The 15,744-nt window shown below is 44.1% G+C and overlaps 1 protein-coding gene across 7 annotated transcripts in view; it reads right to left on the bottom strand.

The window, feature by feature from the left end:
* Window positions 1-466: 466 nt before the first annotated feature.
* The window catches only part of AFF1 (ALF transcription elongation factor 1), a 148,562-nt gene continuing 133,284 nt past the window's right edge, over window positions 467-15,744 (bottom strand). For 4 of the 7 annotated variants that reach the window (XM_079990719.1, XM_079990720.1, XM_079990721.1 and 1 more), the window contains 10 exons: window positions 15,653-15,691; window positions 13,126-13,399; window positions 12,540-12,631; window positions 11,513-11,576; window positions 9,438-9,574; window positions 8,733-8,804; window positions 7,698-7,791; window positions 6,756-6,799; window positions 5,507-5,736; window positions 4,047-4,314 (listed from right to left, as the gene is read on the bottom strand). In XM_079990719.1, the coding sequence (XP_079846845.1) occupies window positions 4,193-4,314; window positions 5,507-5,736; window positions 6,756-6,799; window positions 7,698-7,791; window positions 8,733-8,804; window positions 9,438-9,574; window positions 11,513-11,576; window positions 12,540-12,631; window positions 13,126-13,399; window positions 15,653-15,691 (1,168 nt within the window). In that variant the 3' untranslated portion in view covers window positions 4,047-4,192. Of the gene's footprint in view, window positions 4,315-5,506; window positions 5,737-6,755; window positions 6,800-7,697; window positions 7,792-8,732; window positions 8,805-9,437; window positions 9,575-11,512; window positions 11,577-12,539; window positions 12,632-13,125; window positions 13,400-15,652; window positions 15,692-15,744 lie in introns of all 7 variants that reach the window. The other 3 variants (XM_079990724.1, XM_079990725.1, XM_079990723.1) reach the window with 2 other exon arrangements.

The following is a 15,744-nucleotide window of genomic DNA, read 5'->3' as shown; positions in this document are numbered from 1 at the left end:
GCTGGTAAACATCTGCCCTGGACACTCCACCAAGGAATAACCCAATGTAGGTATCAGTTCCAATGGAGCCCCCAGTAGGTACTTGAGCCATGGCAGTTGCCCAAGGATACTGGAGGCTAATGCTGGCCTGAAACTCAAACAGGCAGCAAAACAAGAAGTTCATGTCAGCTTTTGTTTGTAGCTGGGGCAGGGACTGTATTCAGCGTAGACAGGTACAAGCTTTCTTAAAGGATTCTGGTGGCGTCTTCTGGGCACCACTGCTGTTACTGGAATTTTCAGAGATCCAGACATTGAAACAATACAGAAGTCTTCTCTTTGAAAGTTGAGGCGCTGGCATTCTGTTCAGTGCAGAAGCTTGCCACCCTACCAGTATATAATCACTGGTGGCGTTTTGTTTTGTTTTTGGAGACCAATACCAGAGCTGTTAATGGCTTAAAAATATTTCCACACTGACTCTCAAGAAAAATGCTGTTTCATTTAATATTTATTTTATTACCCCACATGAATTTAACAAATCAACCTGGAAATACCACCAATATACAGGGCAGAAAATGTAATTTACAAATGGGAGATACAACACCCTATAATAAATTTTAATGTAGAGTTCTTTTTTATATATAAAGAAACTAAGGAGGGAGGAGGGGGAGGGCAAGAGATAACGCCCTTAAAAAATAAAATTGTCATCAATCTTTCAGTCCACATCTCCAGTGTCAATGGAACTTTCAAAATTATTAAATAATGGTATCTTAGACATATAGAACATTGGCAATTTAAATACATTAATTATAATTCTAAATAAATATCATCTGGGAAAGGAGGCTGCTTTAAGTACACAGCTCCATTGACCTGTGTTTAAAATGGCAAAACAAATTTACTTCTTGCTTCTTAGATAGGCTGGGCCCCAGGCCCTAGCTGAAATCAATGGCAGTTCCATCAACATCTGGGGTACCAGAGTCTGGAAAGGGGGTGAAATGACATTTTCTCTGATTCTTCAATTGATCTTTCTTTAATAACATTAAAAAAAAAAGTCAAGAGGTTATAAGCTTCCTAAGCGTGATTCCCCATAGACCAACTGCTTCTTTGCAACTGCATGTAAAATAAAAAGAAATTGCAGAACATGTCACACGTAATTCAGCTTAGCTTCTGTGAACGTTAAGAGGGAAGCTGTGCTCTTGTTTGGTTTTGGAATAGGACATTCCTGGACCAAATCAGATTGGAATCTTTCTGTTCATTGGTTGGTTGAAGGAGGAGGAGGGAAAAGCCTATGTTCTTTGCTGCTCATCTTTGCATCACCCCACAAACGGTAATATAAAGTCAGCAGCATAAATGGATTAAACAGGAACCAATGATCACTACCCCTTGGATAAAGTGCTCAACAAGCAGGTCAAAAAGTGGGTCCCTTGACAACCGGGGATTCTTAAGCTCAGGGTGTGTTTTAACAGAGCAAAAGCAGCAACAAGGCAAACGGCAGCAGCGGCTGGCTGAGTCGGGTGCCATTTGGCCAGGCGAGGGGAGCAGAGAAAGGAAGAGAAAGCCAGTCCTGAGACTACAGCTGTCAACCAGTCAGAAGAGAGGGACATGATTTGGAAAAGAGAAACAAAATGAGTTTAGTGTGCATTTGCTTCTTGGCCGGACCCAATAGCTTACTAGGATAAGACACCTGGGCGCAACCATAATTGCTTTGTGTGTCCTTTCCCAGGAAAGGGCAAGCACCTGATATTTGGAGTTGCCTCCTTTTCCTTTTCCACATCATTTCTGATAGGAACCTGCTCATGTAAGGAGCTAAGCATTCAACAGAAGCTGTGGAATTTGGTGGCCTGGGTCTGCCCAGCAGCCCCAAAGCAGAGGAGGGGCAGGAGAGTGTGAAGAGCCAGGGGTGGGGCAGGCATGGGACATTGCTAAACTCTTCCCTCCTCCGGCTGCATTGCACCAAAAAAGCAGGGTGCCAGACAAGTTGTGCCCTCCGTGGACTATTTTGCCACACTTCAATGAAGATCCTGGCTGTCTGCCCCAAGTCTAGTTCAACCCTAAGGAACATTAAACTGGGATGAAAATCTGGAACTTGCTCCCCATTGGAGGAAGTGGCTTTTCCCTGAAATCAACTAAGGCTTCAACTTTCCATGAGACCGGCTTCCTCGTGCTGACCTTTTACAGGGCTGTGTTCCCCAGAAGGAAGCTGCAGGGACACACCTTACTATTGAATCACAGAAGCTATGAGGTCCATTGACATTTTAGCAAACCCTACAAGTACATAACAGGTCCTTCTAAACAGGAATACTGCTTCAATGCTGCAGGGCAGTTTTCTATGGGACAAACATGTAAGAATGTCAGACTGACATTTTAATATCAGGAGTCAGCTGTAAAGGAAACTGTGATGCCGCACTCAAGCACAGTTTATTTGGAAGAGATTCCCACTGCTCTGTCATAAAGCCGGGTGATGACAGGAGCAAATGGGACAGTTAAGGCACAAGTTGGGGGGAGAACAGAAAAATGGGTCCTTAATAAGTTTTAGACTAAACAGAGAGAAGTAAATAGGCCAGAGGTGCTACAGTCCTGAAGCCCCTCTCTTCAATTGGGACTTTTATAAAGACACAAGAGGATATGCTTGCGAATCTAAGACAATTGCCATTTACTCTCCTTGAACATGGATTGAAAATTGGCCAAACCGGTAGGTTACTGTTGAAGAAATGGAAGTATTTTAAAAAGGAAGGGGTTATGCCAAATCTTACGGTCAGGTGTCATACTCGCCAGTAGACATGGAAGTTGGGCATCAATAACCAGTGCAAACAAAAACTGAACCAGCCATTTCAGAGACAGTGAGATGGCGTGCTACGAAGTTCCTTCTGCTTTAAGGATCGAAAACTGAAAAATAATCTTGCTACAGCCAGTATGAGCCCTCCTGACTGCCCAACTCATCTTTTCCTGTGCTAGCCAGGGACTCCTCAGATTCCTGCTTGTGCAAAAGAGCCACCATGAACTGTGCTTGCGCTGTAAGACCAAGACCAAACCCCTTTGCTGAAAGGTCGAGTGCATCCACTGTATGGACTACAGGGGAACTGAAAAAACGGCATTTTTTAAAGTACTGAAGACAGTGGTTGCAAGCAATTCCAGTTCAATTCATTAGTGCAGTATTGCTCAACTAAATTTGGAGGGGAGGGGAAGCCAGCCCACCCACTCCCACCTTGCCACCCCATAGGGAGGGGGTAAACATACCTACACTGTGCATCCTCTATTCACAAGAGGCTTCTGACAATGCAGTCCCAGATTTCCTCTTTCCCATACGAGATTGTCAATGCCCCACACGCATGGCTGCAAAACCACGACAGCTGGGACTGGCACACTACTGTCAGCACAGGTAGAAAGGAAACCAGGGAAAAGGCAGGGGCTGGGCAGGCCAGCTACAGAATCTGGATATGCCTGACACGAGCTACAAGCCCACCCATCAAAGGGGGGGAAAGGGTAGTAGTGCAACAAATAGCTACGGCTGGCAAGTGGAGAGAGAGAGGGAAGGAGGAAGACAGCTTTGCCATTTTGTATTTAAACGAGTGGGGTCGTGCTGCTGGATAACCCCGCTTCCTTTGTGAGTCTCTGTCCATCCCGCCCTCCAGGAACAAGAATACATGCTACAGATTGCATTTTGTGGTTTACATTTAAAAGAAAAGGGGGGGGGGAGAAGAGAGGCAAACAAATCTGAAGCCTACGCTGGGCCCATGGACGTTGCATCCTTTGAGGTGTTGCAGAAAATTCTTTGGGAGACGGTTTTCCTTCTCACCGGCACTTCTTCATGTGTGTCCTTTTTTTTTTTTCATTTTGTTTTTTTTTGTCCTGCTGGTTATTCATGTAACGAAATGTTTATAGACCATTGACACATTGAACCATGACGGGAAAAAGAGAAATGAAAAAGAGAACATTGCACTTTGTCCTTTGAAAAAAAGAAAGAAAGAAAGAAAGAAAGGCACCCTCCACTTTTGAGGCCTCTTCTCCACTTCTTATCTTCCAGGTGGCCTATTGGCACCGTAGCAAATATAGTCCTTAAAGTTTTCCAGTGGCGCCAGACCCCCTTCCACCAAGCTCCATCCTTCCTTGTTCCAGGTGCTTATATATCCCAACAAGTCAGCCAACCAGGCTGTTTTCGGAGGCTTTTCAAAGTGCAAAGAGTCCAAGGCAAGGGTCTCTCGCCTCAAAGCACCAGTTAAGGCGTACTTGGTTGCAGTCTCAGCCACTGCAAACCCTGGCGGGTGTAGTGTACCAGTTCGATCATACTGCTGTTCAGCGAGAGAGGGCAGGCGGCAGCACTGAGCTCGGAGAAAAACTCTGAGAGGGAGAGAAAGAGAAAAGAGGAAATCTGGCGTCACACGTTTGGCTCCTTGCAGTCTGCACGGCTCAGGCATGGAAAGGGTTCGGCAGAAATATAGGAGGCATCGTTCAAGCTACCTAAATGCTTAGCTGAAAGTACCTCACACTTAAAGACCTGCATGGGCAGAGTTTTCACCATAGCTGTTTACAGGCAGCACTATCTGCCTGCTCCAGTTCTGCAACAGTGCAAAGGGGGGGGGGGGGGAGAGACTAACCCTACAGCACATAATACTTGTTATTAGGAGCAAAATTCAAGTTTCACAGGAATCTCAGCTTGCATTTGAACCCCAAAACATTTTCCTAGTCCAGATGGAGATTGAGAAAGGTATGCTTGAATGCTAAAAAATAATTTTTGGGTGGGGAGGAGGCTCCTTGCTTCACAGTATGACTGAGAAACAAAGTACATTATATGAATGATGTGAAACCATGCTAATGTACTTAATCTGATTCATACTGAATCCAGCTTTCCATGGTACATGATTTTGATTTCTTATTTTTTAAGAACCTGGAGAACATACTATTCTGCCTCCTTAAAATATTATCAAGGGGCAAAGAAAGATGACTATAACCCCCCTAACCCGATAAATCTTGGTGACTGACACGTTCCCTGTAACAGGAAGTGAATTAGACAATATTGCAGATATTCTGCACCCCAAGGTTGTTGCCAGAGACAAGCAGTGCCTGAACATGTCGTTTCAATTTTTGGAGGATCGGAGATTAAATGACTACCAGCCATAAGATAACTCTACCTAATTTGACTTGCATTGGCTCTTTACCAAGAGACCACCTAAAATTAATCCCCTGCTTTGCTTACTGAATGACTGCCACATTTGTCTTTCCTTCTGCCTTTTAGCATCCCATGCATTCTGACCACTGCTAGATGAAACTAACTGCTAGGTATTTTATTTCAAAAGGGCAGGCAGAAACAGTCATTTGCCTTTGGACTGGCAGCCGCTCTTCCAGGGTATCAGGTAGCAGAACTGGGAATGGCCCTCTGCCTTAGGTCCCAGATGCCACTGAGCTTATTTATGCGGTTCTCCCTAATAATCTTGCCAAATAATGTGCAAAATAGGCCTCCCGAGGGAAAGCAAAGCCTGAGGGTGCTGCATGGACTGTGTCAGTAGAAACACAGGAAAACAAAAAGCCTTACTCTTATTCTTCCTGGCCAAAACATCAGCTTGTTCCCAGAAATCGTAGGCATAGAGAATATAAGAAGTGATGCCAACAAAGGAAGAAGTGATGGTTGGGATAAAGTGAGGAACGTTGACCGAGGAGCCAATGCTTCCACTTCCGCAGCTGCTGGCGCTGGAACCTGTCTGGGAGCTCACAGAGCCGGCTGGAGAGGGCATCGGGGAAAGAGGGGACGGTGTGCCTATACTCCTGAAAGACAAAACACAAGAATTGCCATATATACCATCAGTGAATTCAGGAGCTGAGTTTCATTATCTTTAGGAGGGGGGAAAGCAAACAGAGAGCCAGGGCTGGAAGGGGAATGGAATGGGATGTCCCAGGAGAAGCCATGGCCAACTGGAATACTAAACAGAAGCGCTGGGTGCTGCAATGGTCCCGCTTGCCTTTGCTGAAAAAGACATCTATGGAAAGACGTGTTCTGGCATTCTGTTCTTCTCACACACATGCCCTCAACTGTACACTCAGACCCCAAGGCTGAATACTTGCTTTGTTGGTTAATATGCAGTTTTCAGCTAAGAAGCTGAACAGTTGGGAGCCACTGTCATACAATCAGTCATTCATTGCCTTATTGTGCGTAAGAGTCAAACACAGCCAGTTGAAGTCTTATTTGCCACAGCTTCTGCAAGGAACTCTTGACAGGAGTGGTCTAACTAAGCAGTGTTCCTATCAGCTGAGGGGAGCAGTGGTTCACTGGGTGGCTAATTCCAGTTGAGGAGCTGAAACTCTACTCAATGGCAGTGGCTATTGTGGCATTAAATTTAAAATGGCAAGACGCAAACTGCACCTCCTATATCACCACCAACAATGTAAATGGGTGGAAGAGAAGGCCTTAAGCAAGTGTGCTCTCCATCTAGTGAACTTTAGTGCCTAGTGGGATCTAGGCCAAGAGTTCCACAGCCCAGTATCTGTTCCATCACATTAATAGACAGATCAGACTTGAGGGGAAAGGATGGCAGAGCCATCTTTTACACATCTGCTCAGAAGCCATTCCTAGTCTGTTCAGTGAACATTCATTCTAAATAAGTGGGCATAGGTTTGGAGCTTAAAAGCTTCAGGAGGAAAAGCCATCAGAAATCCCCAATTCCCCCTTCTTGACACTAAACCAGCCTTAAACGTCCCAGGTAGGTACAGCGTGAAACTTTTATTATTTCAAAATCAGGTTTCAACCTTTTGTAACAAGGGAAGGGTGATATAGATTTCAGTATTACCTGGCAACACACGGAGAAGGTGCTTGTGTAATTCTAGAAGAACTCTGAAACAAGGAATGGAATTCTACTCAGTTCACACTTGACACCAACTTGCAACCAGTTCCAACATTACATTTTTAACTACACCTTCTAAGACGCCATGTATTCATATTGTTTGAGGTCTATTTCTTCTAAGAGAATTGTCTGGATTGGGTAAGGTAAACAATGGTAATCTGAGGTCTGTCTGACGTGAGAACAAGTCTTGTGGCTACACACCCCCTCATTCACTTGCCTCAATGTAAATCTTGGGGGGTTTGTTAAAACACCGTTTCCTGTTATGTCCCAACTGGGAACTTTGGTCTAGCAAACCAGGATCAAATTGCAGCTTGCAATCCTGATCTGTGAACTGTAGTTTTAATGTGCTGGGAAACTGTGGTTCAACAAATCAGAAGTCTTGCAGCAAGTCTTGCAAGAGAAGGGAGGCTAGAACGGGAGGGAAAGTAATGCAGGCACAATCCTTCTGGGTCTGATAAATCTTTTGCTTATTGGACTTGCAGTGTTACTTCTGAACTTAGAACCAAGAGTCTGTTCTGACAGTATGTCCACTGGCCAGATTATACAGTGGTATCCTCATGTTAGCACACTACCTTGTGAGCGATTTACAAGACCCCTATTATCCTTTTGTAATAAAAGAGAAAAAGGAATAACACAAGGCGGGGGGAGACACCATGTCATGGAAAAGGGAGCTATGATCTTGCATGAGGTTGCCGCTTCAATGTTATGCTACTCACGCAAATAAAGCAGAGTATTCAGCACAAATTGCCCACAAACTATTGTTGGATCCGACCCAAAGACTGATGTCACAAAGCTTCTGTTTTTATTTTTAAATCAAGTTCTGAAGCTGAGTTAGAACCAACCCCAAGTCCCTGCCAAAATACAACCCACAACGTTTTCGTTCTCTACCTTGAAGTGTTCAATAAGGGTCCGGGAATACTTTATTGCTGTGTCCTTCTTGTAGCGAAACATTGCCATGTACAGAATGGCTTGGCAGCGCATGCTGTGAAAACACAACCAACACTGAGCATATGAAGCTGCCTTATCAGACCCTTGGTCCAATAGCTCATTTCTGTCTGCACTGATTGGCAGCATCTCCCCAAGATGGAAAGAGATCTCTCCCACCCTCTACTAACTGAGTCTTTTAAACAGGTATGCTGGGGGCTGAACCCAAGAACTACAAAGTATGGGATCTGCTACTGTCCTGAAGCTGAATAGAACTCAAGACTTGGGGCATGCAAAGCATATGCTCAACCACTGTGCTATAACCTCTCCACATGAAAACAAAATATAAAACAATAATAGTTTTATTACTTATACCCCACCTATCTGGCTGGGTTTCCCCAGCCACTCGAAAATAGTGAGGGCATTTTCACGGCAACCCAGTGAAGCCAGGGCTGTGGGGGGGGGGGATTGGGGGCTGGGGGGGGTGGTTTTATATCCCACTTTTCCAAATGGGTGTCACATACAGTTTCTTGACAATCTTTAAAATAATTCTGGATTGCTCTTGCTACATTTTTAAAAATTAATTTGCTGTTTTAAGAAACAATGTAAAACACAGAAGACAAAAAAAATAGGATATCCTAACTTCCTTTTAATGGTACACTGGGTAAACGTAAGGGTTTTTCCTACATTACCAGCTTATCACAGAACTGTAGAGTTGGGACCCCAGGGGTCATCTAGTCCAGCCCCCTGCAATGCAGGAATCTCAACAAAACTATCCATGACCGATGGCCATCATGAAGGAGAGTCCACAACCTCCTAAGGGAGTCCATCCCACTGTCAAACGGCTATCACGGTCAGAAAGTTCTTTCTAAGTTTTAGTCAGAATCTCCTTTCACATAACTTGAATACATTGGACTTAATGTACCCATCTTTTTCTCTTAAAATGCCCCCCACCTTATTTCTCAAACTAGAACGCTTGAAAACAGAAGATCCACTCACCAAAAAACAATGAAGATTTTTTCATGCGTGTTTGTTGAAGAGTCCGCAAAGTATTTTAATGTCATTATGAATCTGTGAGAAAGCAAAAAATAAAATAAAATAAATGGCTGTTTTTAATAATGAAAACATACATCCTGACTTGCTTACTGATTCCAGATAGTCCTGCTGACATTGAGGAAACTGTGCCGATTTAGAAAACTGATTATTTGGCCTAGGGTGAAATGGGGGAGGGCTTGCTTATTTTTTCTCATTTAGATAGCCCACCTGCTATCTTCAAAGGCAAAGTACTGTGGTACCTCAGGTTAAGAACTTAATTAGTTCTGGAGGGCCATTCTTAACCTGAAACTGTTCTTAACCTGAAGCACCACTTTAGCTAATGGGGCCTCCTGCTCCTGCCGCCGAGCGATTTCTGTTCTCATCCTGAAGCAAAGTTCTTAACCCGAGGTACTATTTCTGGCTTAGCGGAGTCTGTAACCTGAAGTGTCTGTAACCTGAAGCGTCTGTAACCCGAGGTACCACTGTATATAGCTGTAGATTTCTCCATTTCATAATGGCGCCACTTCTGAGCTCAGGTCCTTTGCCAACGCAAAGCAAAAAGTGCAAGAGGGTAGAGGGAAGGCCCTTAACGTAGGAAGAGTAGAAATTGGGAGTATGAGCATAAGGGGATGTGCTTATTACCAGGCAAGGAAGGGGTGTCCCACTTACTTGATGAGGTCTATGGTCTCTGCGAACATGCTATAGGCTGGCTTTGGTGAGAGGGGATCAGATTCCATGGCAATGCCACACTCAATCAAGGATAGGGCAGCATCCAAGTACTTGAAGGCCTTTCCAATGTCATCTGTCTGTTGGGGAGAAGACGAACGGTGGTCAACTAACAAGGGTTCAATGCTCTGTGCAATCATTTGGACTGACGCCAAGAATTTGACATGGGAACCTCGAGCCTCATGATGCCAGCTGATTTCCATTTGAAGGCATTTCCCCTGCTCCCCCTTTAACGCCCACATACACACTTAACATGCTTAGCTATGGTTTGTTTACTGCAAACAAGCAACAATGTGAAGTCCTCCTTGAGTGATTTTTTTCCCAAGCTTAATTTTCTTGGGAGGCTGGCATGGTTTTCCTGGAGACTGCAGCTAGGGAGACAAGAGTTAACCTTTTCTCCCACCAGCTTCAGTCTCCAGGAAGATCACCCACCGCTAACAATTAGGCTTGATAAAATATATTTCTGTTGGAGCCAATGGGAGGCTTTTCCCCCAGGCCAAATTTAAGAGGGGGCAGGTGGGTGGGACCCTGCAGTCTCCAGGGATGGCTTCTCTGGGTGCATGTGACCCATGGGCAATGCATTTGTAATCCATGCCCAAAACACATGGAACAACTGGGCAGAGGTGGGTCCCAAGAATGGAACGGAACGGAACTGTGCAAAAGTTTAACAAGACCAATTCAAACGTACATATATTTTGAAGCACCAAATCTATTCACTGCTTGCTGTTAAGCATGATTACATCATCCAGTGGAACACAATGCACTCAGAAACTGGTGCATCTAAGAGGGAAGAACTCATTACTGCTGCTTAAGGTAAATGGCATTATGCAACCAGACTAGCTTTCTCTAATCAGTAAAAAGCTTTTTAGCTTTTTTCAAAGCAGGAGGGAAGGGAAGGACCAGGGGCTATTAGAAAGCAAAGAATTTACTTTCATAATTGAGTAAGCAAAGTCCATGTATGCACATATTGGTGCTGGCAAATGTCAGCTACTTGACAGCATGTTGCTATGCCCTTTCAGAACATCCCAAATAGATGGCTGGGGTTGATGGGACTTGTAGTCCAAAAGCAAACGATGCGCACTAAGTCGGGGAAGGCTGTGCTATGTGACTTGAGTAGCAAACGTGTCTTAAGTGACTATTCCCTATATTCTGTCCCACTCCAAGCAACAACCAGAAACCAAACCCAGAATTGAACTTTGTAGCCTTCAGAATGAGGTAGCAGAATGGGCTGTACAACACCAGAATGTGGGGTACACCACTTCTGAACATCCCCCCCATATTTTAAAAAGCAGTGGACAGAATGGTACAGTGGTGCCCCGCAAGACGAATGCCTCGCAAGACGAAAAACCCGCTAGACGAAAGGGTTTTCCGTTTTGGAGGTGCTTCGCAAAACAAATTTCCCTATGGGCTTGCTTCGCAAGACGAAATGTCTTGCGAGTTTTTCCGACTTTTTTTTCCTCCCCCCCTTTTTCTAAGCCGCTAAGCTGCTTATCTGCTTATCCGCTAAGCTGATAAGCCGCTAAAAGCCGCTAAAAGCCGCTAACAGCGCTAATCCGCTAAGCCGTCAATGGGCTTGCTTCACAAGACGAAAAAACCGCTAGACGAAGAGAATCGCGGAACGGATTCTTTTCGTCTTGCGAGGCACCACTGTATAAAGAGCTCATGTCTAAAAAGACTGTTGGAGAAGCAAAGTTGAAGTGGGGGTGGGGAATGACGGGGCGGAAATTATGTCCCAAGCCAAGCACTCTTGGTGTTGATAATGCCTTGCCAGGACCACAGAGGCCAAAGGGAAGCCGCTTCCCCTGCCACAGAAGAGCATCACAGAGCACCAGGCCTGAGTAACACAAGCTGTTCATGCCGTGAACCATAACACTGAAGCCCAGATTCAGCAAATGCAGGAAATGAGTTCCAACCACAGAATTTCTACACTTTAATTAAGTAGAAAGGAGTTTAGTTATCCCGCTGCTCAGAACTTTGGGCAAACTTTCTTGCATCCAGCACTAAGTCAAAGCACTTACCATTGTGTCGGCTTTGTGCCTCAACCTTTTGGCCTCGTTTAAGTGAAATTCCACTGGATGTTGTCTGAAGTGAGACATAAGACAGAATGGGATTTTTCAGTTTTTTTTAAAAAAAGTAAATGAAATACTCGTTTTGAAAAATGTACGTGCTTTTGCTCTGCACAGGTTGAATTAGTCAAACCTCTTAACATGCATTAATAAACTGAGCTCTTTTACATCAAAGAAACTACCATATTTTTTGCACCATAACACTCACTTTTTTCCTCCTAAAAGGTAAGGGGAAATGTCTGTGCGTGTTATGGAGGGAATGCCTACGGGTGGCATGCCTACGGATTTTCCTCCTCTAAAAACTATGTGCGTGTTATGGTCGGGTGCGTGTTATAGAGCGAAAAATACAGTACCTACTTGCCTAACACTTATCAAGACATGGAGATAAAGAGAGAGAGATCTTTATGTGTGATGTCTCCATGCTTCTCCAACTAAAAGGCTCCACGCATTCAATAAACTAGCATGAGGGAGAGAACAATGCTAAACTTCTCTCCCCAGCATGCTAATTTTATATGCGTAATGATTTAAAAACAAAACAAAACCGGGAGTAGAGGCACCTAAAAATGCAACCCACGCTCCTGAATTCTCAAGAGATACACCACAGAGTTCTAACACCTTAATATGCCATAGTTTCAGTCATGCTTCCTTGCTTGAAATACAAGAGACAAAGGATACACAACATCCTCTTGGTTCTAATTCTGACTGCTGCTATCATATATACCCTTTGAAAATTTAGACTACATCAGAAGCTGTAAATTGAGGGGTCCATGTGTACAAGCCATATGAGGGGAGAGTTTGAATGGAGAAGCAAACTGACATCTATCTGGACTTTGGTGGGGTAGGGGAGACTTCAAAAAACCAAGATTTTTTGTTTCAGAGAACGGCAAGCTAGGTTGTTGACAAGAGAAGAAAACAAGAAAGGTAAAATGAGAACTCAAAAGAGAACTTAACCAGAGAGGAACAGAAACTGCATTCTTACTTGTGCGGCTTGCCCTGAGGTTTTGTTGGCTTGGAGGTACCATTTGGCAAAGAAGGCACTGGAAAAGGATTTGGAACATCGTCTGCAGATCTCTGAGAAGTCAAAGAGGAAAGGTAAGTTTTGTACTCAGAAAAAAATAGCCACATCAAAACTTTTCTTTTCCAAGATGAGCATGTATTTATTTGTTCCAGGACATCTCTTTTCACTGCATTTTTTCAACAGAGCATGATGAGGAAACTTGGCTTCTGACTAGAAATGTCACAACAGGGTGGTTTACGGTATAAGTAACACCAGCCTGCTTGCTCCACCAGGGGGGAAAGAGACACAAATAAACTAGACAGAAAATGTTGAATGGGAAACTCACTGAAAAGGGGAAAGTATATACAGTAGAGGCAGTTCTCAGACTGACAGCTCTTGCACCAAACAGTTATTAATAGTAGGGGCTGCTTGGGAGACTGGAGCAAGCCTTAAAATGCCCCCCAAGTAAGTATTTGAAAACTTTTCCCCTGAGTAGCCCAAGGTCAAGCACTGTAAGGAAGAGGTCATCATCAAAGGCTCCAATTGCGAATTTGTCATTGGCACCTACTTTGTTGCTTTTTGAGCTTTCGGAAGGCTTCCCCTCCAGTTTCCTGTGCTTGGAGGATGAAGAATCCTTGTGGCTTTCCTTGCTCTTGGTAGTGCTGATACTGAGACCAGGAGGCTGGCTGCAGGCACCGCTTTCATTCTTTGGCCTCTTCTGGGCCATCTTGGCTGGTTTCTGCGCAGGAGACAACGGTGGTGGTGGTGGCGGCGGCGGTGGAGGCGGCAGCGGCGGCAGTGGCATCTCTTGTCTTTGTGTCTCTACTGATGGCTTTGAAATCCTGGAGAGGGCGAGTCAAATCAGTTTTAAGCCATATGGCTTATTGTAAAGCCTTCATTGGTGGAAGGGGAAACACAGGGGCTCTGTTTATTTAGTGGGAGATGCTGCAAAACAGACAGCTGAAAAGACTTCATCAAGAGCAGTGGGGAGGTGGAATTAGGGACTTTCTGGCAATTCATTTGCACATTAACCATCTGCAGAAGCCAAACATGTATCCAGAATAACACACCCTTGGGCTTTGTCTCTAAAGCAGAACTGAAGCTAAGGATCCGATTAAATGTAGCTGCTGGGAGACATAACAATTTGGTCCCCACAATGTCTGAGATCCAAAGAGCTACTTTCAGGTGGACCCAGAAGTTTGGGCAAACTACTGGTTTTTTTATTATTATTGCTTTGAACGCCCAGGACAAATGTGGAAGAACTTATGAAGCTATCCTCCCATTCAAAAGTGGTTTGCCATCATAGGAACATGGCTGTTGTTCAAAGCTCCCCTGCAGATGCAGAACCATTTATTATCAGTATTATTATTAGTCTGTGCAGGGAAACATTTTGCTTTTAAACAAAATACTTTTGAAGACTCTGTCAAAAGGACTCCCAGTGTCATTCTTGAACCCTTTCAGATCCATGGCTTAAGTCACAGTAAGTCATTTCGTGTGTACGTTGAACATAGATTTCCTTTCTGATCTCTGCACTGCACAGGGTCAGGAACTGGGGCAGCGACTCCCAGTTGCAATGCTAAGAATTCTCTCAGCCAGACTGAAAGGTGACCACAATGCAGTCCTTTTATAGCGCAACAAGCAAGTTTCAAACGAAAGACACTCAGAGGTATCACCTGTTCCTATTTTCCTTCTGCTCAAGATTGCAATCACCCTGCATACATATTTATCTATAGAATCCTGCCAATTACTTTAGGATTAAGTAAGACAATGGATTGGCAAAGAATGTTAAAATATTGTCAGAATGCAAAATGATTATTCGTAGGAGTGCAACGATAGCAAGACCATCCTGCACAATGTGCTCTTTTAAGATTCAAAGGATTTATTGTTGCAGATTCTAGTATGGCCACCAGAATTTTTGTATCTTTAACTACTATTTATTTGGTGCACTTAAATACTGCTTTTCCTCCATGGAGCTCAATGCAGAATGCATGGCGCTCCTGCCCAAGATTTCACCCTCAAAACAATCCTATGAGGTAGTTTGAGCTGATAGTGGCTAACCCAAGACATATTCTGAGCAAGGATCTGAACCTGGGTTCCCGCAGACCTAACACCCTAACTGCTACATAGCACTGGTCCTCCGCTATACTGCAATAGTCATCATATTTTGTTTTTCAAATTCCAGTACCAGGTCTGGATACGTTACATAAGCTTTATTGCAGAACTTGGAACATGAAGCTATAACACACATGCTCAGATCTAACTCTCAAGACTAGCTCTTTGGATATTATCTTGGTTTAATTCAGTGTTTCTCAAAGTTGGGTCCCCAGCTGTTGTTGGACTACAGTTTACATCATCTCTGACCACTGGTCCTGCTAGCTAGGGATGATAGCAGTTGTAGTCCAAAAACAGCTAGGGACCCACTCCTTGTGGCTGGTTAATGCCACAGTTCCACAGCACTTTGCAGAACTATGTTGCAATGTAGACCAAGAACTTCTTGATAGTCTGTGGCCTGGTTCAGAAGTAATGCAAAACCATGATTTCCTCCTGCTAGAGCAGGCTGTGGCAAACCCTTCCCTTCTCCATGCACTAACAGAGGAAGTTCAAAGCTTTCCATTTTCTGTCCCCCATCATATTTGAATGTGGGAAACTGTGGTTTGTTCTAAACAGGTCCAAAACATGATTTCAGGGCCCTTTTCCTTTTAAACGAATGAAAAACTGCAATTCGAAATGAGAGCTAAGTTCGAGAAACAATGGTTTGATTTATTCTTTATGTAAAAACATGCTGCATTCTCATCACAATTCACTACGCCCCCGATCCAAATATGCACATGTGCCTATGCATTCATGTGCATCAGCCAGGGCTGCAGAAACACTGCCTCAGTAAGGTATTTCCACATGTTACCAAGCGTTGTTCTGTAGGCAAAAGGGCAGGACTCCCTGTTCTAAGCACCCAAACTGCAACAACTAAATTGCCTGAGCTCTTCCCCTTCTGGCGAGAGTTAAGAACACACAGATCCCAGGCCGCATCAGGGTTTAGGGATTTGGTGCCCGAAGCCTGGGCAATTTTATAAAGTTTTAAAAATAAGTGTCCTTACCAGCAAGCCTTGGGATCTACTAGGTGCCTCAGATTTAATCTAAGGGGAAAGAACAGTTTGAACAAACGCAGCACTGATAACAAAGCAAATAT

Source organism: Podarcis cretensis, assembly GCF_951804945.1.
Source record: "Podarcis cretensis genome assembly, chromosome: 9".
NCBI lineage: Eukaryota > Metazoa > Chordata > Lepidosauria > Squamata > Lacertidae > Podarcis > Podarcis cretensis.
Note: the sequence above shows the minus strand (reverse complement) of the source record. Positions and strands in the feature narration are given on the sequence as shown.